The sequence below is a fragment of the Somniosus microcephalus genome, chromosome 9 (assembly GCF_052327205.1).
Source record: "Somniosus microcephalus isolate GS21.2 chromosome 9, FLI_Smic_1.0, whole genome shotgun sequence".
Taxonomy (NCBI): domain Eukaryota; kingdom Metazoa; phylum Chordata; class Chondrichthyes; order Squaliformes; family Somniosidae; genus Somniosus; species Somniosus microcephalus.
Genome location: NC_140995.1, coordinates 159532709 through 159556742, shown reverse-complemented (window position 1 = coordinate 159556742; position 24034 = coordinate 159532709). Strand labels below are relative to the sequence as shown.

Sequence of the window (24034 nt, the reverse complement as noted above, 5' to 3'; positions counted from 1 at the left end):
TAAAATGTCATTATAAACCAGAGTTTAGTAAAAAAAAACTTTTTTTAACTTTACAACACACACAAAAAATAGCCAAATGTAATCAAAGAACAGCTACAAAAATATAGCAAAAAAAAGGATAATATTTATAAAGCCATTACCTAAAGAGAATAAGTATTACTGTAAAATCCAATGTATAGGTTAAAGCATCATGGAAGTTTTTGTGACCTAGAAAACAGGAGGAATTGGTGCAATTTATAGCCAAGTGCAATTTGAAGATTACATTAGCTAGCAAGTGCAAACAATGTGAGTAGTACTAGAGTCAAAGTATCAGGAAATGTTGGCATGGTGTAAGTAATGGCCTGAGTCAGTCACGCCATAGTTTTCTGGAAATAGTAATGGGATGCGCCGTAAGTACCCAATTACCATGGTGTAAGTTTCCAGCAAATTCTTTATGTCTTTATATTTTTATATTAATTCCTGCTTAAGATCAATTCTTAGGGAGACACAAATCATTTATACATATTACTCATTTTTAGGGAGAGAGGAGCTTTCATATATATATATAATATATATATAGAAATCATAAAATCTTACAGCACAGAAGGAGGCCATTCGGCCCATCATGCCTGTGCTAGTTCTTTGGAAGGGTTATCCAATTAGTCCCACTCCCAAGTATTTATCCAATTACCTCTTGAAAGTTACTATTGAATATGCTTCCACCCCACATTCAGGCAGTGTATTCCAGATTATAATAACTCGCTGCATAAAAAATGTCTCCTCATCTCACCTCTGGCTCTTTTGCCAAATACCTTAATCTATGTCCTCTGGTCAGCAGCGAGCACCTTTGCTTATTACGGGCCATAGAGTAGAAAAGCAAGGAAGATATGTTAAACCTTTATAACTCTCGATGATAAGTTTGCCTTTTTTGACATTCAATTGCTTTCAGTGCTCTGTAATGGGAATTCTAGTGTGATGCCGCTGTGACGTCAATAAGCTGTCTAAGCAGCCAAAGACATTGCAGAATTCTCACCGCCAGGAAACCAGGAAATGAGAAGCTGCTTTTATCCGGACTTTTTAAAAATGTTACAGAGAACTAAATAAAGATTGGGACTCTCACATGGGAATAAGATAGAAGTTGATATATCATGAACAAACTTTAAAAAAAAATTAAAGTTTTTTAAAGATTGTAATTTTTGTCATAATGGAGAAATTTGACACTCCGCAAATATAAAAATTAGTTTTTCAGGGCCAGAACATTTGTTTACCAGTCAATACGCTGTTAAAACCCCATTTACACCTATTCCAACAAGGCATTTAATGGAGTATTTAACAGCGATATTACTGCGGAAAAGCCCATATTTTCTTCCATTTCACTGGCCGGAATTTTAATCTGGAGGTGGGTCGGGAGCAGGGGGGCTAGAAAGTGGTTGGGAAACCTGGAAGAACGGTTTCCCCACAGATCCTGCCAAATTTAACAGCATGGCCTGATTAGCACTTCAAAACTCTGTTTCTCGCCCCCAGCCAGCCAGTTGGAGAGGCCTCAGGGAGGGGAGGCTGCGGGTGATCGGCCGTCACGTGGGGAGTGGGGGAGGGAGCGGTGTTGGGAGATTGGAGGCCTGTGCCTATGTCCTCCTGAAGTCTGCTACTATTTTCCTCATTGTTTACCACTTTTCCACGTTTCGTGTCATCTGTAAATTTTGAAATTATGCCCTGTATACCCAAGTCCGGGTCATTAATATACATCGAAAAGAGCAGTGGCCCTAATACTGACCCCTGGGGGCACCGCTGTATACGTCCCTCCAGTCTGAAAAACAACTGTTCACCACTACTCTCTGCTTTCTGTCCCTTAGCCAATTTTGTATCCACGCTGCCACTGCCCATGGGCTTCAATTTTTCTAACAAGTTTATTATGTGCTACTTTATCATACTTTTGAAAGTCCATCTACACAACATCAACCACAGTACCCTCATCAATCATCTCCAGTACTTCATCAAATAACCCAATCAAGTTAGTCAAACACGATTTGCCTTTAACAAATCTGTGCTGCCTGTCATTGATTAACCTATGTTTTTCCAAGTAACAATTAATTTTGTCCTAGATTACAGTATTATCTCTAAAAGTTTCCCCACCACCGACGTTAGGGTGACTGGCCTGTAGTTACCTTTTTGAAACAGCGGTGTAACATTTGCAACCCTGCAGTCCTCTGGCACCATTCCCAAAAGTAAGGAGGATTGGATGATTGTGGCCAGAGCCTTTGCAATATCCACTCTTACTTCCTTCAGCAACCTCGGATGCATCCTGACATGAATCAGTCATTCATGAAAGAAAGACTTATGAAATAATACTGAGCAGCCTACGGGTGGCACTGTCCAGGGAGAGTATAAATACTCGGGCATGGGCCCAGCTTGTGCAGGACATTCTTAACAGGAACTAGTGAAGGACACAACTAGACCTCCATGTTGTAAAACAGTTGATGAAAGCTTTGTTTAACGCTTAGACCAAGTGCCTAGTAGTTTTCTTAACGTCACATCCCATTTGGACTGGGTGACTTTTCTACTTTGAGCGTTGCCAACCTTTTAAGTACCTCCTCTTTATTTCTATCCCATCTAATTTCTCTACTACTTCCTCCTTTACTGTTACATTGGCAGCATCCTCTTTTGTGAAGACAGATGCAAAATACTCATTTAGTACCTCAGCCATGCCCTCTGCCTCCACAAGAAGATCTCCTTTTTGGTCCCTAGTCAGCCCCACCCTTCCTTTGACTATCCTTTTGCTATTTATATAATTGTAAAATACTTTAGTGTTACCTTTTATGTTACACGCTAATCTATTCTCATACACATGATGTGAGACAGAGAAGTTCATGTGCAGAGGTTAAAACTTACTAAAAAGGATGAACTTTTTCCCCCCAGATCATTCAAAGACAGTAAATTCCATTGTACAGTTGTCATATTTTAAAAAGTTACAAAGAGTTAATTTTGAACAGTTGACTACTTCAGTATATTTGTTCAGAAACTCAGTACTTTATACTTTCCTGAAGAGCAAAAATATATCTATCCAAAAAAAGTACAAAAATGGGTAAAGCAGGCAACACAAATATCACGCTGGTGAGATGAAAACTTTTGCTGGTTGCCAGTAGCAACAAATTTCCCACCAAGCATGTGAACCATGGAACATATCAAAAGTGGAAAAGATTCAGATAACTGATTCAAAAAAAGCAAAATAAACAAACTCAATTTAATCAACTTATTACATCAAATTCTTGCTAAATAGAAACATAGAAACATAGAAGATAGGAGCAGGAGTAGAATAAAGCACAGAGAACAGTTTGAAAGATGTTATAGAATAAGCAGTTGTTTCTGATTGAGAAAGGTTCAAACTGTAGTCAAACATGGTGGCATTTGAGATGAACCTAGGAGTTCAGCAGATCCAATGCAATTACAGGAAACTCTTTGGTATCCGGCACCGACGGGACCGGGATGGTGCCGGTTGATTAAAAATTCCGGATGACGGAGAGGGTTATCTACCAAGGCTATTTTTAACAAACAAAAATCAAAAAATCAAAAAATGTGCAGTATACAGTAATTGGGTACTCACCTACAGAATGTTGTGTTAGATGGATGGCAGATCGGAAGAGACTACCGGCAGCGCGGGAGACACACAGAAAAATGGCGGATCGGAAGAGACTACCGGCAGCGCGGGAGAGTCAGACTCCTGTTATTGAGGTGTTCGGACTTCCGACAGCGCCAAGAAGCCGAGTAGTGGCAGTTTGGAGAACTACCCCCACTGACTAACTCGGCCACCACGGGAGACTCGGACTCGGCAACATTTCCGGTTATTGAGGTGTTGTTTTCGGAGTATGAATTTTGCCAGTTAATAGAGAATCCCGGATATTTAGGTGCCGTTTAAACAAGAGTTTCCTGTAATACCGATGTTAGACTGGCAGTTGTAGACAACCCTTTGGATCAATCCATTTTTGAACTGGCTACGTGTTTGAAATGCTGCGGCATTGTGTGATCCATAAAAAATCTGGATGTCAGATAAGCAGTCCAACAGCACAGAGGTAGTGGAGGGGTAAAGAGAGGTGGTGGAGAGGGAGAGCTGGGTGTCAGCAGTGTATATGTGGAAGCTGACTCTATGTTGATGATGTTGTCAAAGGGGCGACATGTAGAGAAAGGGGCTAAGGATAGTCCTTTCAATCATAGAATAACATTGGTGTTAGAGGCTGTAGAGGTGGTTCCTTAAGCCAGCTCATCAACTTTGTATACCAAGTAATCACAGCAGCAGAGGTAAGGGCTCAAGGATCAAGCAAGATAACAAATACTAAACAAAGCATTGCTACTCTACTCAAAATGAATGGATATAAATTTACAGTGCTTATAAATCATTTAAAGCTCTTTTCTTTAAATTGTGATATAATTTGAATAATGTTCTTCCAGTAATAATATCAGATCAGTTGTTTAATTTGTTTCAGGACACTTTCTCCTTAATTTTTAATAAAGATTATATATTTCTATTATTTTACTACAAATGGCAATGACAGGGGAAACAGAATGTGAAGTTTCTTTAAAATAAAAATATTCAGCTTGAAAAGCAATAGCCTTCTCCAGCGGAGTCAATTTAAGATGAGAATTTAATGCTCAGGAATCCTGCACTGCCAAGAACCCGATAAATACTCATGTAACTAGGTAAGATATAAAATTGTAGAATTTTTTTAAACAAGAGATTTCATGTTTTTTTTAATCAAAATATTCTTTTTTTGTAGGAAAAAGGCAATTGAATCCCATAGATATTGATATTTACTGGAGACATATTTTAAAATTCAATCCCAAAACCATTTCTCTAAACTGGAAAGTGATCTATTTTCTTGATGCCGTTTTATATTCTCACAGACGTAACATGCATGTTCATTCCAGAAACGAGCCATCCTCACTGTGTAATGTTTCCTCCATTTGAAGTAGCGCATGTACAAGTCTTCATTATGATCCAGCATGTGCAGGTAATCTGCAAGCTCTTTAGCTGAAAGAAAATCATCCACGTGAATGAAAGAATCGGCCGGAATGTAATTTTCATAGTTTTCTCTAGATGGCCCCAGGACCACAGGCACAGTGCCTGCAAGCAAAGCGTTGTAGAGTTTTTCAGTTATGTAATCTTCATGTATCGAGTTTTCAAAGGAAAGGTAGAACTTACAATTAGATATTGTAGGGATCAAACTTTTATCGCTCAGGCGTTGCCAGAGAAATTGACCATAAATGATGATTTTAATGTATTTGTAGAGTTCATTGTAATACTTCACTCTGGTATGATCAGAGTTCCAGTTGCTTACAACCCAACACACTAGATTGCTTTTACCAGGCAATTCAAAAGCTAATGGAACTTTGTTCTTTGTCAGAGACCCATAAGGCACTTGGATATCTGAGTCCCGCCGATATGTCAAGGTCAGATTGAAGAGTTGGTCGAGCCCAGTCCTTTTTGGAGTGTGGGTAGGTGACTCCAGATTCATCCAAACCCATTTCTGAAAAGCTGGCCGAGGCTGTGTGGGCAGGTTGGACAAGTCCCGTCTGATATCCCCGTGATGGATAAGGACAGCGTGGGATTTGCTGTACAGGTTCCTATTTACAGTCAAATAACAGTCATGGATGTTGAACTCAGATTCACAAGAACTGAGTTCAAATGGCTGACCAAAAGGCCACAGCCAAATGAGCACAATAGTTTCATTTTCAGTAGGCATGCGTAGAACTGACATGGGACCATAAATCCAGGTGTTAGATGGTTTGATATACAGCAACAACAAGGTTAAAAAACAGCCCAAAATGTAGATGGAAATTAACAGGATGCGTAACATCCCTTTATTAGATGCTGATGTCATAATGTGTCCTGTAAAAGAAAAAAAATAAAGATTGGATTCTAGGACAATACCTCCTCATCTATTTAAACTGCATCAAGAACCACAGCTTCCCTAATACAACTATTTAATTTATTTTCAGGATGTGGGTATCACTGGCAAGGTGGCATTTATTGCCTAGCCTAGTTGTCCTGGGAAGGTGGTGATACAACTGAGTGGCTTACTAGACAATTTGAGAGGGCAGTTAAGAGCCAATCACATTGGAGTGGGACTGAAGTCACATATAGGCCAGACCAGGTATGGACAGCGTGTTTCTTTTCCTAAATGACATTAAAAAAAAAAATGACTTGCAGTTACACAGCGCCTTTCACAACCTCAGGATATCCCAAAGTGCTTTACAGCCAATGAAGTACTTTTGAATTGTAGTCACTGTTGTAATGTAGGAAATGCGGCAGCAAATTTGTGCACAGCAAGATCCCACAAACAGAAATGTGGTTATGACTAGATACCTGTTTTTAGTAGTGTTACTTGAGGGATAAATATTGGCCAGCATACCAGGAATAATTTCCATGTTCTTCTTTGAGATAGTGCCACAGGATCTTTTATGTCCATCTGAGATGACAGATGGGGCCTTGATTGCACATCTCATCTGAAAGACGGCACCTCCTATAGTGCATCACTCCCTTGGTGCTGCTCTGGGAGTGTCAGCCTAGATTTTGTGCTCAAGTCTCTGGAGTGGATCTTGACCCCACAACCTTCTGCCTCAGAGTTGAGAATGCTACCCACTGAGCCACAGCTGACACCTAATTGGCCATACTTAGTGGGGTTGGGGTGGGGGTGGGGTGGTTGTGACAAACTGGCAGCTTCATGGCCACTTTTACAGATATTTTTTTTTAAATGCATTCAAATTCTGATAAACATGATGGGATTTGAGCTCAGATTCTCTAGGGCTGGATTTTGCCAATGGGGAGCTTTTGGAGGTGGGACTCCCACTTGTCGGGTTTTAGTTCCGCCTCCTTCAACTTCTGGTCAACCCACGCTATCTTCCCTTGATTGACCTTGTTAAGCCTGCCCAGTGGGCTTAGCAGGCCAATTAAGGGGAAGCCGGTTACAGAGAATGTCAGCGTATAACGTTTCATCTGTCAAAAAATTTTGACAGATGAATTGTCATCGTTTGACAGCTCTGTGAAGCTGTCAAACACTGACATTCTCTGTAGTTTGATGAGTTCTTGTATTCAAGACTCATCAAACCTCTTTCTTTAATAGAAATTAGATGGTTGTTGCATTCAAGAATGCAGCAGCCATCTGTCATCTCTGCCGCGGAGATGCGAGACTCTCTGCATCCCCAACGATTGAAGCCCGCAGGAAGAAACAAATGTAAGTAAACTTTTTCTAACACTTTCCACTTACCTCACATACTCACGTCTCCACACTTGCACCCATCACTTACCTTCACAGTGCACTTTTGCACCCCTCCGACCCCCACAGACCCAGTGCTCACCTTGGTGACCCTGGCGGGGTTCGCAGCCTTCGGGAAGCCCGCACTTTTGTGGGTAAAATGGGGATAATCCTCTTATCTGCCTGTTAACTACCTGTTAACAGGCAGTTAAGTGACCGTAATCCCTTCCCGCCTCCAAGGAGATGGGACCCGGTGCGGGTCGGCTACCCGCCTTTTGGGAAGATGGCACAGAGGCGGGTTGGGGGCGGGATGGGCACCCGCTCCCAGATTCTACCATTTTCCCGGCAGTCCCGCCTCCATACCCGCCTCCTCAGGGCTGGCAAGATCGTGCCTTATTAGTCCAGACCTCTACATTACTAGTCCCATAACATAACTATTACATTACCATACCCTCTACAGAAGGCACATTTAAACTGTAAGTATGAGGGAAGAGAAAGGAGAGGGAAAGCATTTAAAAGAAGAGTGAAATTTAGGGAAAGAGAAGCTAGATAATTAAGAAATTAAGAAATCAGACAGTGGAAGTCCATAAACAAATACAAGTAGCATGGAATATTATTATTTTGTTAAAATGACATACCCTAAGGAATAAAACGAACAAGAGACTCAAGACTGATGGTTGTCCTTATAATAAGACACTGAATACAACTGGCTTAGTAGAGACCTGGGAGGTAATTTGAACCTAGCTCGCCATTAATGGGCAGGAAACATGCGGGTTCGACTGTAGGATAGAGTGCGCCTGTAGGATTTAGTAAACATTATTAAGATTCTATAACCATTTTTATATAACTATAATATGTGAAATTGTATGTTAAAAACCTAAAAAGCTTGTATAAAATGGTGAATGGCTGAGACCAAAGCAGGATGGGAAATTATGCCAACCTGACTAAAAACCTCTGTCATAAATTACTGAAGTAATGGAATGTTGCATTAAGTAAACCCAGAGATAGTGGGAGGCATGGAATTCGATAATGTTGTGGGAAAGAGATAGAAGTTAGAGATAGCCTTCATTTAAGAAGCTGCAGAATAGACAAACTGTTTAGAAAATACCTCAAGGATGTTCTGTAAAGCTCACAGCAGAAAAGGGGAGGGAATGATCGACCGTACTTGTGAAGGTCAGAATGGTGAGATAGCCCAAGCAGCTGCAAGTTGCCATGTATTTTTGAAGGGAAAAAAGGTATAAAGGAACAGCTATTGAACACTGGAAGCAGTGCGAAACCAGAGGATGAGAAGCTTCAGTCAACAGAACACAGCAAGAGAATAAAGAGGCCGCGCCACAGTCACTCGGAAGGAACGCCGGGGTTTGATGAACAGACTGGGACTATCTTCTTGTTCAGTATTACTTCTTTGTACTGGATGTTTAATGCTTAATAAACCTGTTTTACTGATACACAATATACCTGGACCCAGAGTGGTTTGTGTAGTCACGGACTGTTTTACTGATACACAATATACCTGGACCCAGAGTGGTTTGTGTAGTCACGGACTGTTTTACTGATACACAATATACCTGGACCCAGAGTGGTTTGTGTAGTCATGGACTGTTTTACTGATACACAATGTACCTGGACCCAGCGTGGTTTGTGTAGTCACGGACTGTTTTACTGATACACAACGTACCTGTACCCAGAGTGGTTTGTGTAGTCACGGACTGTTTTACTGATACACAATGTACCTGTACCCAGAGTGGTTTGTGTAGTCACGGACTGTTTTACTGATACACAATATACCTGTACCCAGAGTGGTTTGTGTAGTCATGGACAAATTATTATAAGGAGCTTTTCAGAGCTACACGAGTCCACCACCCATTTTGCACCCCGTCCTAGATTACTTTCCTTCAGTTGGGGTGTAAAACGGGCGCCTGGTCTGATCCCATCAGTTTCTCACTGGGTGGCTTAGGTTAAAATTGTCCGCCTGGTTAAAGTTGAAGAACGACCATTAGCTTGATATTAAGACTTGAGATGCTTAGGTGAGAACTTGGACAAAAGTTCTTGTTGTCTAATGTTGCCCAAGCCCCATCGTGATCTCACTTATCCCTACTTTCATCATTGAACCTTTCCACAGAGTGAAACCTCATCCTCAGTGATTTCAACATTCATTTATATTTCCACTGCTATTTCTCCTCCAATTTCACGGTCTTCCCGTCTTCACTCACAGCCACCCTGCACAACAACTCCCCACCCACACACATGGCTACTCCTTTTACCTTGCCACGCCATGAACCTCACTCCTCCATGTTGAACACCACTTGGAAGAAGCACTGAGGGTAGCAAGGGCACGGAATTTACTATGGGTAGGGAACTTCAATGTCCATCATCAAGAGTGGCTAGGTAGCACCACTACTGACCGAGCTGGCCGAGTCCTGAAGGACATAGCTAATAGACTGGGCCTGCAGCAGGTGGTGAGAGAACCAATACGAGGGAAAAATCTTTTTGACCTCATCTTCATCAGTCTATCTGTCGCAGATGCATCTGTCCATGACAGTATTGGTAGGAGTGACCACCGCACAGTCCTTGTGGAGACAAAGTCCTATCTTCATACTGAGGACGCCTCCATCATGTTGTGTGGCACTACCACTGTGCTAATTGGGTTAGATTCAGAACAGATCTAGCAGCTCAAAACTGGGCATCCATGAGGCGCCGTGGGCCATCAGCAGCAGCAGAACTGTGTTCCACCATAATCTATATCCTCATGACCCGACATATTCCTCACTTTTCCATTAACATCAAGCCATGGAACCAACCCTGGCTCAATAAGGAGTGTAAAAGAGTATACCAGGAGCAACACCAGGCGTAACTAAAATTGAGGTGCCAACCTGGGGATGCTTCAACACAGGACTACATACATGCTAAACAGCGGAAGCAGCATGCTATAGACAGGGCTAAGCGATCCCACAACCAACGGATCAGATCAAAGCTCTGCAGCCCTGCCACATCCAGTCATGAATGGTGGTGGACAATTAAACAACTAACAGGAGGAGGAGGCTCCATGAACATCCCCATCCTCATTGATGGTGAAGCCCAGCTCATGAGTGCAAAAGACAAGGCTGAAGCGTTTGCAGCCATCTTCAGCCAGAAGTGCCGAGTAGATGATCCATCTCCGCCTCCTCCTACGGTCCCCACCATCACATAAACCAGTCTTCAGCCAATTCAATTCACTCCAAATAGCTGAGCGCACTCGATACAGCAAAGGCTATGGGTCCCGACAACATCCCGGCTATTGTGCTGAAGACTTGTGCTCCAGAACTAGCCGCGCCTCTAGCCAAGCTGTTCCAGTACAGCTGCAACACTGGCATCTACCCAACAATGTGGAAAAAAAAAATTTTGTTTCAAAAATATATACTTTATTCATAAAAATTTGTTGAGATACATGACAATACAGTCCACATCACGTACAATACAAATTAACTGTGGTACATGGCACTCAATTTACAGAGACACGTTACAATACATTTTCATTACACATTTTATAAGTCATACAGCCCGAGGGGGTCAAGGTACATTCCAACACTTGTCAAAATACATTACACTACAATCCACCAATCATATTACATATGGCCTAATACAGATGAATGCAGTACATGGTGCTCTATTTACATCAACAGGTTACAAGTGCATTTACAATTAACACACTTCTACATCATACGGCCTGAGGGGGGGTTTTCTACTGGTTTCAGCCCCTCGGTGTACATTGGCGGGAGGGCCTTAAACTGTGGCCCTTCCCCATCGTGCCTTTGCGGTGGCGGCACCAACCTTTAGTGTGTCCCTCAGCACGTACTCCTGGACCTTGGAATGTGCCAGTCTGCAACACTCGGTCGTGGACAACTCCTTGCTCTGGAAGACCAGCAAGTTTTGGGCAAACCAAAGGGCGTCTTTCACCGAGTTGATGATCTTCCAGCAACAGTTGATGTTTGTCTCGGTGTACGTCCCTGGGAACAGTCCGTAGAGCACAGAGTCCTGTGTTACGGAGCTGCTCGGGATGAACCTCGACAAAGACCACTGCATCTCTTTCCAGACCTTCTTTGCAAAGGCACATTCCAGAAGGAGATGGATGACGGTCTCGTCCCAAGCACAGCCTCCTCGCGGACAGCGTGCGGTGGAGCAGAGACGCCGGGAGTGCATGAAGGATCTGACGGGGAGGGCCCTTCTCACCACCAGCCAAGCTACGTCTTGGTGCTTGTTTGTAAGCTCTGGCGATGAGGCATTCTGCCAAATCACTTCGACAGTCTGCTCGGGGAACCATCTGACAGGATCCACCATCTCCTTTTTCCGTAGGGTCTCGAGGACATTATGCGCTGACCACTGCTTTACGGCCTTGTGGTCAAAAGTGTTTCCCTTAGCAAACTTTTCCACGAAGAACAGGTGGTCCGGCACGGTCCAACTGGATGGAGCATTCCGCGGCAGCGTAGCCAGACCCATCCTTTGCAACACCGGGGACAGGTAGAACCTCAGCACGTAGTGACACTTGGTGTTTGCGTACCAAGGGTCTGTGCACAGCTTGATGCAGCCGCACACAAAGGTGGCCACCAGGATGAGGGCGATGTTGGGTACGTTCTTTCCCCCATTCTCTGGAGATTTGTACATCGTGTCCCTTCGGACACGGTCCATTTTGGATCTCCAGATAAAGTGGAAGACGGCTCGGGTGACTGCGGTGGCACAGGGTCGGGGTATGGGCCACACCTGCGCCACGTACAGCAACACCGACAGCACCTCACACCTGATGACCAGGTTCTTGCCCACGATTGACAGGGAGCGCTGCTCCCACATTCCCAGTTTCTGTCGTACCTTGGAGATACGCTCCTCCCAGTTTTTGGTGCACGCCCTGGCCGCTCCGAACCATATTCCCAGCACCTTCACGTAATCTGACCTGACGGTGAAGGGGACAAAGGATTGGTCAGCCCAGTTCCCAAAGAGCATGGCCTCGCTTTTGCTGCGATTAACTTTCGCTCCCGAGGCCAGTTCAAACTAGCCGCAGATGATCAGCAATCTGCGGACCGACAGCGGATCGAGCAAAAGACGGCGACGTTGTCCATGTACAGGGAGGCCTTAACCTGAGTGCCTCCACTGCCTGGGATCGTCACCCCCTCTTATGCCCGAATCTCTCCTGATGGACTCGGCAAAGGGTTCGATACAACACATGAACAAGACAGAGGAGAGAGGACAGCCCTGCCTGACTCCAGATTTGATCGGAAAGCTTTCTGATTCCCACCCGTTGATTAGAACTGTGCTACTGATGTCTGCGTAGAGCAGTTGGATCCAATTGCGGATTCCCTCCCCAAACCCCATTTTGGAGAGGACGTCCATCATGTACGTGTGCGATATTCTGTCAAAAGCCTTCTCCTGGTCCAAGCTGATTAAGCAGCTGTCCACCCTCCTGTCCCGCACGTAGGCGATCATATCCCTGAGTAGCGCGAGGCTATCAGAGATCTTCCTGCCGGGTACGGCGCAGGTCTGATCCGGGTGGATCACCAGCTCCAGAGCAGACTTGACCCTGTTGCTGATGACCTTGGACAGAATCTTGTAGTCCACATTAAGCAGCGAAATGGGCCGTCAGTTTCTGATTTATTCCCTCTCCCCCTTCTGCTTGTAGATGAGGGTGATGATGCCTTTCCTCATCGATTCTGACATGCTGCCGGCCAGAAGCATACCCCCGTACACTTCCAGCAGGTCTGGGCCTATCCAGTCCCACAGAGCCGAATACAACTCGACCGGTAAGCTGTCGCTTCCGGGAGTTTTACTCGTCTCAAAGGACCGGATGGCCTTTGCCAGCTTGTCCAGAGTTAGTGGGTGATCCAGACTCTCCCGCTTGCTGTCATCTAGCACCTCCGAGATAGACGACAGGAAAGACTGGGAGGCCGTGCTGTCTGTGGGCTTCGCGTCGTACAGCCTGACATAAAAGGATTTGCTGATCCTTCGTATGTCAGGCTGCGAGGACGTCATAGAACCGTCTTCTTCCTTCAGGCTGTCGATCACAGAGCTCCCTCTGTGTACCTTTTGGAAGAAGAAACGCGAGCACGTCTCATCCTGCTCCACGGAGCGGACTCTGGTGCGGAAGCTGATCTTGGAGGACTCTGAGGCATAGAGCGAGGCTTGCTGGCCCTTCACCTCTTGGAGTTCCTCCCCGACATCGACCCCCATCGACTGCAGCAGGAGCAGATTCTGCATGCTTTTCTGGAGTCGGGACATTTCCCTCTGTCTCTCTCTCGCCTTCTGAACACTTTTGAGGATGAAGCACCTCTTGATGTTCGTCTTGATCATTTCCCACCAATGCGCTGGGGAATCAAAGAGGGTTTCACGGTTCTCCAACCTTTGTAATCCCTTTTGAGTTCCTCAATGTTTTCTGGGGTCAACAGTTTCACGTTCAGCTTCCATATCGCTCTGCCAACTTTCTGGTCTTCCTGTGGGTGACAGTCGGCCAGTAAGAGGCTCCAACTCGCTGTGTACCTAGCCTCCTTAAATTTAATGATGGTGACTTAAAGCATCGATGGGGCTCCCGCTACAGACAGGCGTGAACCTACTTAACATTCAAAAGTTGCAGCCCAATGACATCATCAGCACTCGATGTAATTTTAACTTAAAGTCAGGGGGAGTTTCGCACTGCCTGCAGCCCAGCAGCAGAGCCAAGGCGGGAGGCTCTGACTGGCCAAAGAGGCCTAGGTAAGTTTTAAAAAATTACTCCTGTTATAACTCCTTGTGGGTCAGGAGGAGCAGGAGTGGCCCCTAACCCCCCAGACTTCTCAAGGAGTCCTTGGGCCTCTCTAGCCCTGACCTCCTCCCGATCGCAGAGGAATGCTCCCCTTCTCCGCCGGTCCTCCATTCCCTGATCGTCTCCAGTCTCCTCATCCAACTGACTTCTGGGGACCGCTCTTATGGGTCCCCAGCTGCCGTCTCCTACCACCAAATTCCTGCTCCCATCCGTCGTCCAGGTTGTGGATCAAGCCAGGTGTCGGGTGAGACTCTGGAAAGGCTTATGTTCATGAGGCCCTGCCATTAAGATTGGCAGGGCCTCCACGTCCCCAAATCTCTGGGTGCACCGCCCACTTTGGGGCTTTCATGTACCATTCCCACACACCACCCCCCCCCCACCCCCACTTTTAAAATTGGGGCCTCTGTCTTTCTCTGCCTCTATTTCTGTTTTTTCCCTCATATGTAAACATTTTGCACCTAGCAAATATTCACCTCTCCCGATTATCCTTTCCATAATCTATATATATAAAGCGGCTCTTCTGTCTGTCCCGATGTCTGTCTGTCCGTTCTCTATACGTTTGAAAGTTACAGAGCGTACCGACGCGCGCGTCGCCTCAAAAGAAAGCTTGCGATTCCGGACCGGCCATAGGCGTATTTACGTTTCGGCCGGACAAAAATCCCGCCCGCGGTATCCCAAGAACGTTCAGCGCTCCGCTCATTAGCATCTCATTAGCGACCGTGTGACGTCAAGGTCCACCAATCGGACAGCGGGTTCCTTCCTACAGTTGAGTGTCGAGTGACTCGACGATTGACCAATCCTACGCTTCGGTGACCTGACCGGTCGACCAATCGGTGCGTGTGTGGGCGGGCCTTATCCTTCTGAACCGAGGTGAGTGGCCGCCATCTTGATTTTTCACGATTTTTTCCCCCACACTTTCTGTGTGTTAGGGAACTAAGGTAAATATTTTAATGATGTGTTAGGGAATTAAATAACAATTTATTTGTGTTTTAAATTGTGTTTAGCAAATGCGCACGCGGTGTGCGGGGCAGTTGGCTCCTCGTTCGAGACCAGGCCTGCGTCCGACCCGAGGGGCCACTTAGTTAACCGGCAGCCGAGCCCTGCCTCCTATTCACATCTACCGTCCTTCTTGCATGGGCCTACCGAGCGACTCCTACTCCCTCCTCCTCTTTTGCTGCTCTCTATTTATTTAATCTCCTCTTACTCAGCGAAAGATGAGTTTATAAAAAAAAGAAGAGGCCGCCAGTTGCGCAGCCGCCTTGACGACGGCACGCATTCGCACGGCCCCCGTTACCCCGGCAACGGGGCACGCCGGTGGTCTTGAAACCACGCATGCGCACGGCCCGCCACCCCGTGACGCCAACACGCATGAGTTTAAAAAAAATGAGGAGGCCGCCAGTTGCGCAGCCGCCTTGACGCCGGCACGCATGCGCATGGCCCCCGTGATGCCAGCACACAGCCTCGGGAGATCGCGGGGGGGGGCCAGCCTCAGGAGATCGCGGGGGGGGGGGGCCAGCCTCGGGAAATCGCGGGGGGGGGGAGAGCCTCGGGAAATCGCGGGGGGGGGGAGAGCCTCGGGAAATCGCCGGGGGAGGAGCCTCGGGAAATCGCGGGGGGGGGGAGCCTCGGGAAATCGCGGGGGGGGAGCTTCTCTGTTCCCCCCAGTCTCTCTCTGTTCCCCCCCGTCTCTCTCTGTTCCCCCCTCCCCCCAGTCTCTCTCTGTTCCCCCCCCCAGTCTCTCTCTGTTCCCCCCCAAGTCTCTCTGTTCCCCCCCAGTCTCTCTCTGTTCCCCCCCCGAGTCTCTCTGTTCCCCCCCCCAGTCTCTCTCTGTTCCCCCCCCAGTCTCTCTCTGTTCCCCCCCAGTCTCTCTCTGTTCTCCCCCCTAGTCTCTCTCTGCCGCCCCCCCAACCCCCCAGTCGCTCTCGCTCTCTCTTCCAACAACAACATGCCCTCGAAAAAGCCTCGGCAACGCCGGGCTCACCCCAGCTAGTCTATATATAAAAGGATACTTCTGTCTGTCATTCCGTCTGTCTGTCTGTCTTGAATTAACTCGAAAGTTATAGAGCGTACCTACACGTGCGTTACGTCGAAAGAAAGCTGACTATTCCAGAACCGTCCTAAGCGTATTTATGTTTCGGCCGGACAAAAATTGTTCGCTGCGTTATGCAAAAAACCTTCAAAATTAAACTTATTATCTGCTAAGTAGCATTGATTGATTGATGTCAAGGTCGACCAATCCTGTGTCGGCACGATTGACCAATCCTACAGTTCAGTCGCCTGATGGTTGGCCAATCGCTGCGTCTGTGGGTGGGACTAATCATTTTCATCTCAGGGATCTGGCAGCCATTGCCTCAAGCTAAAAACCCCATTTACTTGCAGCTCAAAATCTGCTAATCCAGCTTCGAAAAAGTTAGTATCTCTTTTAAAAATAACATAAGATTTACCAAAAACATTTTATAAGTACTTTCACTTTCATCTTTCAAGGTATTAAAAGGTAGAAATGTTGCCTGGCAGCAGATTGAGAGAGGGACACAGAGACAGGGCCCAAAAGCCTGGGACTCGATTTAAAATGTTGCCCGGCAGCAGATTCAGAGGGACACAGAGAGGCCCCAAAGCCTGGGACTCGATTTAAACTGCCCGGCCCAAAACAGCCCTGGCAAAGCCGGGCTCCCCCAGCTAGTAATGTATAACAGGCCACTGATCTGGAACCACATGTTTTACACTATCGCCAAAAGTTAAAATGACCTCTCCAGCTTCCAATTATTTACTATAACCTCTAATTCTACTTTCAACTGCACAACATTATTAACCTTAAGATTATATACTAGCTTAGGACTGGAACCTGCAATAGCTTGAGCTAACTACGTCCCAAATTTTGGTACCAGAGTGCAACTTGTGACAGGCCCAGTGATTGTGACTCAAGGGAAAGTTACAATGCGAATCAGTAAAGGAGTTGTGAAAGATGCAGTAACTGTAGTTATTTGGGAGGAGAAGGTGACTAGAAATGGAATGTCTAGACTTTGTTATGGATATAGAATGTGAACTCCCTTTTATGCAACTATATGTCCCCATAGATGTAGACCTGAGTGGAATTTTTGTACCCTGTAAAGCTCTACTATCCATTATTTCACTAGAATTAGCACAGGGCGGGAAACTGCTACCAATATCACCCCACCCACCCCCCCATCACTACTTTCCAAGGCTTTGACAATATTCTCCACATGTCAGCCAGTCTACTAACCACAACTCTGCTAAATGGTCCCGTCGAGATCTCAGCTCAGCTCGCAGTATGTCCACCATAACGGAGGAGCTTACTTTCCATGGAAACCTTTTTAAGGAATAATCCAATTTGACCTATGCAAAAGGCGCCGATGAAGATGGCTGCCGTCCTTGCGGGCTCCGTGCGTACCAGGCAGCTAAGTGTCCTTTGCTGCTTGGTGTGCTCGGCTCGTTAAGAAAAAAGCATTTCACTGACTGGATTTCACTTGTTGTATTTGGTTATGTGACAAATAAAATTGAAATTGAAATTGAAAAGCTTGATGGAACATGAAACCTGGCAATTAAATTGATTTACTCTGCCTGATCTTTCCACGGTAGCCTAAATAGGAATGCAATAAACTTGAACTCGGTTACCACGGGGTTTCCAAAATTACCTCTTTTGTTTTGATCCTTCATGCAGTGTATTATTTTCACATTACAGTTACAGAATCACGGCCTATCATATGTAGATATTTAAGATTTAAGTCAATTACTTTTAGTCAACTCAGTGCACTATCTCTTTAAAGTTACTCACAAACAGCGAGAATTGTTTGAAGCTACTTGCACTTGAAACAACTGGTGTTGTGGCTAGTTCCGCCCTCTCTCTCATAACAGATGCCTGCAGGTATATTTTTTTACCTCATTCTTGGGATGTGGTTGTCTAGACTTTGTTATGGATAAAGAAGGTGAACTCCTTTTTATGCAACTATATATCGCCATAGATGTAGACCTGAGTGGAACTTTTGTACCTGTAAAGCCCTAATAAGCATGGGAACAGCCCTATCCACATTTCACTAGAATTAGCACAGGGTGGGAAATTGCCACCAATATTACCCCCCTGCCCACTGCCCGCCCCCTCCCTCCACCCCCGCCCTCTGCAATCACTACTTTCCAAGGGTTTAATGGTATTCTCCACATGTCAACCAGTTTACTAAAGCTTATTCTATGCCAGTTGTCCTGTCGGGATGAGAACTACCTATCATCCCCAAAGAATACTACCCTTTGTCAGTCATTAACAACACAGGGGACCTTTACGCTGAATATGAACTCTCGGTCTCACAGCCATTACTGCTGGATGATCTGGTACAAGATATACTTACCAAATCAATTCGTACACATGCCGCCACAGAATTGGAATGGTTGTTGCAGGCATTTTGCATGGATTTGGCCACCCACTGTACTGACTGTGGACTGGCTCACAATACCTCGATTGTTATTCCCAGTCCTGACCACCCCCCACCTCCTCCATTCCTCAGTATCATTTCCAAAGAGAAGCTGAGCTGTAAATTCAGAAAGTTGTTCCCTCACTTTTACAGCCGAGAGTTATTAGGCTATGTTATACAGCCTGTAATAATCCTAAGGCTCATGTAAACGCTTGATCCAACATGATACAAGGCAATTAAATTGATTTAATCTGGCTGATGCTTCCACGATAGCCTCCTTACCTGATGTTTTTGCGCGTCTTCCTCCATCAGCAAAGATTTTCTCTTTCCGTGACATATCTTTCCGTGCACTTTTTCCTGTAGGTATGAATATAAATTATCTTTTACCTTTTTGGGAATGCAATAAACTTGAACTCGGTTACCACAGGTTTTCCATAATTACTTCTTTAGTTTTAATCCTTCATGTGGTGTATTATTTCCACATTAGTTAATTCAGCACATGATCTCTTTAAAGTTACTCACAAACGGCGAGTATTGTTTGAAACTGCTTGTACTTGAAGTGACCGAGCTTTGGCTGGCTCCACCCTCTCTCTCACAGATGCCTGCAAGTCCTTTCTTTAAATTTGTTCTCGTAATGTCAGCGTCACTGACAATTAGCCCACCTGTAAGAAGGTGATACGAGCATACAAAAAATGTCTATCACAATACAGACACTCCCCACCCCATCCCACCCGGAACCATGTGATCTCCTGGAAGAGGCAAAAAAAATAGATTAAAAACCCAGGACAATTTGGGGAACAAAATATGGAAAATTCCTCTCCGACCCCCTTAGGCGATTGAAACTAGTCCAGGAGACAATACTGGCCCAGATCAATGTTATACGAAGTGATCTCCGCCCCAGCCAGAAACAGATCCAGCTCTCGCTTGAACAAATTCAGTGAATTCAGTGTTCCCACATGAGCCGGAAGCTTGTTCTAGACGTCCACTTTTTTCTAGGAAGAGAAGAACCTCCTAACATCTAACCTAGTTCTGCCCTTACATAACTTGTAAGAGTGACCTCTCATTCTCCCTAACCTATTCAGTTTAAACAATTGATCTATACAAGCACAATCTAGTCCCTTTGTCATCTTATAAACCTTGATCAAATCACCCAAAGTCTGTTCTTCTCTAAAGTGTAGAGACCCAGTTCTTTGAGACTATCTGGACAACTAAGATTGTTTAAATTGGGAATTAATCTTGTGGCACTCCTCTGCACCCTGTCCAAAGCCTCAATATCATCCACCAAGTAAGGAGACCAAAGCTGAACATAGTGTAGGGGGTTTCTCTTGCTCTTTCTGGTCTCCTGCCAGGCTTCGTGCAATAATTGCCCTTGAGTGGTTCGACCCACTCCCCCCCTACGGTTCTAGACCTTGGACTTAGGTGCAGAGAACAGTAGTGCAGAGAAAGAACTCAATAGACCAGGTTGAATAGCACGAAATGGATGCTTTTATTTTTAAACAGTTTGAAGCATTACAAAATACATGTCAAAGGCACAGATTAAAGTTACTACAATCATGCACAAATTTATGAACTTGACTCTATGGAAATGGGGAACACACGGCACATCGAAAAAGGGGAAACACATTACGATTTCCCTTAACTCCCTCCCCTATACCTAAACTAAGTTTCGACCTGGGGAACTTGGGATCATGCTCACCACTCTCGAAATCGCGAGAAAGGGGGTTCGCAGCCTTTTTGGCACCGCTTTCCGTCGTCACGTGGATTTGGAAACTTCTGGCGCAGTCGATATTCTCTCCTCCCTCAAGGCGGTGGGGTAGACCCAGCCTCGATGAGCGCTCGTTAAGGTTGAGATCCACCAAGTCAATTTGGGTTCATGGAGCAGACCCAGATGCAGGCTATGCACTTGGGAGAATCTTGTGGCATCGATCGCCGGTTCTCCAGAGGGTTTCTTCTCCGTCGGCCTGGGTCGTCGATGATCTCCCGACCCCAGTACCCGGGCCACCCTCGTCGTCTTCTCGTCGTGGCCGAGCCTTGTTTGGCTGAACACCGACCACGTTGTCCTTTTACCGAAACCGTCCGTCTTTAAAAAAAAACGAAAACGTTTTCATCGATCTGCCAAAGTGGAAGAGGCGCCGATCCGGGCACCGTCCGCCCTTCGTTCGTTCCTCGTAGAAGAAAGTTCTTGAAGAAATGGAAGCCTGAAGTCGCCCAACAAGAAGCCGTGGCAGCGAAGAAGAAGTTGTTCAAGTAACCCGGAGTCCGAAGTTTTTTTTAGATGGACTTTCAATCCATAGTTATACACTTTTGGGACAGTCTTATCTCCCGCCAAATCATAGTCCTGTCTTTGTATTAATTTTGGCGGGCAGAAATCTCTGCAGGGGCGCTTTGTCTTGTAACGGAGCCGGTGATAACTTAAACTGGCCTTCCTGGCCGATAATGTCTTTCAATGTCTTTTGCATTGTCACCGTGGCTCGGTTCGCATATTGATCGGTCCGGACATTTTCCTTGATGGCTGCTAAACGGTTTTTCCTTTGTACGATAAATGGGTATAAGTGTTTTTACATTGTCCGCCCATATCTTGATGGGCCCCATCCTGTACTTATAATCCATTGAATATGTATGCTGTTGCTCTGAGTTTCGGTTCCCAGAGACTGGCTTTCGTGGGCTCACTGTCTTCAATCCACAAGCCTGTCTGGCTTGCAGTAACAGAAATAAAATGGTTCATAAACTGATCACGGGGCCTGGCGGCCATTTTGTATGCCCTTTTATCAAAGGTTTTTCTGTGCAAGCTTACTTTGGTCAATAAACAGTCTTATTTTATCCAGTTTTCTTGCGTGATTTTTGCTGAAAATTGCGAATCTTACAGGCCCCCCTGTGATACTGATAGCTTGCTTAAAGTATCAATAATCCTTGATGAGCAAATTTTCCCTGATTCCCCACATCCAAACATTCCTGGCACTTAACTATCTATGCCCCTCACGACACATGCAGTTCCCATTTCCGGAGAAAAATGAAAATTACCTCATGCACATTTGGAATCATAGACAGCAAATCTTAAACTATAACACCTTCACCTGTCAGATGGGCAGGGGTTGATACCCTTTTGCGCCATCTGCATGCATCTTTTATTAATCCAAAAAAACTTAAGAACAACTAATAACATGACAATACTTATTTCCTTATAACCCAAAACAATCAAAAAAAAATTTTTTTAAATGGAGGGACGCTTAATCTTATACTAGCAGCTTAGAGTGGGGTATCTGCTTCCCCCATCCGCACATAGCGTTCTCTCCATTCTCCTGTGTTCTCGTGCCTCTGGAGGCGTTTGCCTCTTTTGCAATGCACGAAGAGCAAAAATATCACAATCAAAACCTGACATATTACTAGGATATGGGATGCTATTCTAATCCAGGCGGGGACCTCTATGTTGGTGAACAAGTCCCACCATGGTGGGATGGTTATGTCCAATATGTCTTTTCCTATCTCTAAAGTCTTCTGCTCCAGTGTATAGAAATGTTTCTGCGAAACTATAACGGCTTTTAAAACCTTGGTGAGGTGTTCGGGAAGAGGGGGAATGACATAACCAAAATGCGCGACAAATCGTTGTAAGTCTGTGAAATTCTCTTTGATAGTGATGTGTACAGTGGAGGGCGCAGGAATGGGAACAATTCGTTGTTGTGCCACTTGAACCTCGGCCCTGGGTTTGAAACAGAAACTGCTATCACCGACCGAACACCACTCGTGTTGTCCATATCGGTACTGAGGCGCTGCAGTGGTGACGCAGTATGTCCCACCCCCGATATATGCTACCTGTGGGGGCACATGGTCCTCTGCCATTGCCTCCATGGTGCAATTCACCGGCTTCGCGCTAGCGGTTCTGAACCCGCACTGTGGTTTCAAAAAGGCATTCAAGTGCTGGGGACACAGGATGATGTGTGCTCCCCGGCTCCGACATCCCGAGAGGTCGGTGCCTGTCATCGTACGCTCCCATCTGATGACGTAAGGCGGGACCACTGCGTAACGAATGTGTGCGCCCCCCTGAATGACTCCAATGTTCTCTACTCTGTATACCGGGGCGGGCTTTGCTGCGGGACCCAACACCGGCATTCTTACTACTATTCCCATAATAGTGTGATTCGAATGTCCGCAGTCCACTGGAACTGGGTATGCTTCTGCGGCTAGTCTGAGCTGGCACGGGCTTAATGCATTCTCAAAAGGGTGGAGCGCTTGCAAGTGCTTGTTGCTGATCCAGGACGGGACCAAACCCTGTTTTAAATCCTCAAGATTACTGCGGCCCTCGCCCAATAACCACGCCCCGTACAGCACACAGGCCTCGTTTTGCGCAGCTTGATCGGACGCATTCCGATCCTCCTTAATGAGTGCATTTACCGTTCTCGCGTGTTTCTCCAGCTCAGCAATTATGTCCTTAAAGTGTAGTGTCATGGCCTGGTCCTCATGCAACTCAGAACCCACGACCTTGTTTTCGTCTGTCAATATGTTCCTTAACTGGGCTTTTAAACCGTTGATCTGTGTCTGCAGCTCCACGTTATCTAGAGCGTTGACAACAGATGTCCCGGTATTAAAAGCAGTGAATATGTCATTTACAGTACCCCTTCTTTGCCTCCCGACTCGATCCAAAACTTCTGGCGGTGTGGTGTATAATTTGTCTCTGTCGATGTCGGCAAAGTCAAATTCGTAAAATTGTCTAAACATACTGGTTAACAGGACCTGGTATAATTGTTCCGTTTCTTTGGGACACCACTCCGGCAATCTTACCTCAGTGAGATTTAAAATCACTGAGGCCACCGCGTAGTGTACCCCTTGGTACAGCACCTGACCGGTGGGTACCAATACTAAACCGTTCCCGGGTCCCTTGGTGGTGGTTGGGCACCCTCCTTTCTGGGCTAGTGCTACCGGAAGCGTGGGCAGGGGCTTGCGTGGGCGGGTGATGAGTTCAGTGGCGTTCACCGGAATAGGGGAGTATGGGGCTCCGCACGCTCGAGTGCTAACATCCCATCTCATCCCCTTCCCTTCATCCTGCCACTGCCTCTGGAAGAAGATGGACACGCCCTTGGGGCAGACGCGTCTCGAACCCCACATACAGACATATATTCCCTCATCCGGTTCCCACCATTTGTCCCAACACACACGTAATTGTCCGTGAGTTCCCGTAATAGTCCGATGGGTATTATTACCCAGTCGCTCCCACTCGACCGTAGAGTTTCTCATGTCCTTTCCCAGCTTTCGTAGCCACCACCATCGCCTTGGTGGTACGTTCCCATTGCACACCAGACAAATCCTCTTTCCCACGGTGACGCTGACTCTGGGCGCTAGGATCCTCACTCGAGGGCACGTTAATGAAGTCTCTTGGTAGGCAAAACCGAAATTGCTGGAATATTCCGTAGAATTCGTTCCCAGCCAACCTGGCCATCTCCCTTGGTGGAAGTAGGTGGCGGTTTCCTCTACTTCTCGCTCCCCCGTCCCATCCGTTGCGATGGGGGCCGTGTCCCCGGAGCACCCGAAAATGATGACGTCCTTGGTGCGGCCTCGGTAGGCCCACCCGCACCCGATCGCCATGAACGCTACGACAATCCTTTCCATCGTATCCCAGGTTTCTGTAACCA

General features: G+C 46.0%; 2 protein-coding genes across 2 annotated transcripts in view; both read right to left on the bottom strand.

Annotated features, from left to right (window-relative positions):
* Positions 1-4526: 4526 nt before the first annotated feature.
* Positions 4527-5946, bottom strand: LOC147112796 (4-galactosyl-N-acetylglucosaminide 3-alpha-L-fucosyltransferase 9-like). The gene has a single exon (XM_085996238.1). The coding sequence runs from the start codon at positions 5850-5852 to the stop codon at positions 4806-4808; it is 1047 nt and encodes a 348-aa protein (XP_085852364.1). The 5' UTR covers positions 5853-5946; the 3' UTR covers positions 4527-4805.
* Positions 5947-10988: 5042 nt separating this feature from the next.
* The window catches only part of LOC147112795 (uncharacterized), a 65456-nt gene continuing 52410 nt past the window's right edge, over positions 10989-24034 (bottom strand). Inside the window, exon 4 of the mRNA XM_085998223.1 lies at positions 10989-11664. Coding sequence (XP_085854349.1) covers positions 10989-11664 — 676 coding nt within the window. The remainder of the gene's footprint in view (positions 11665-24034) is intronic.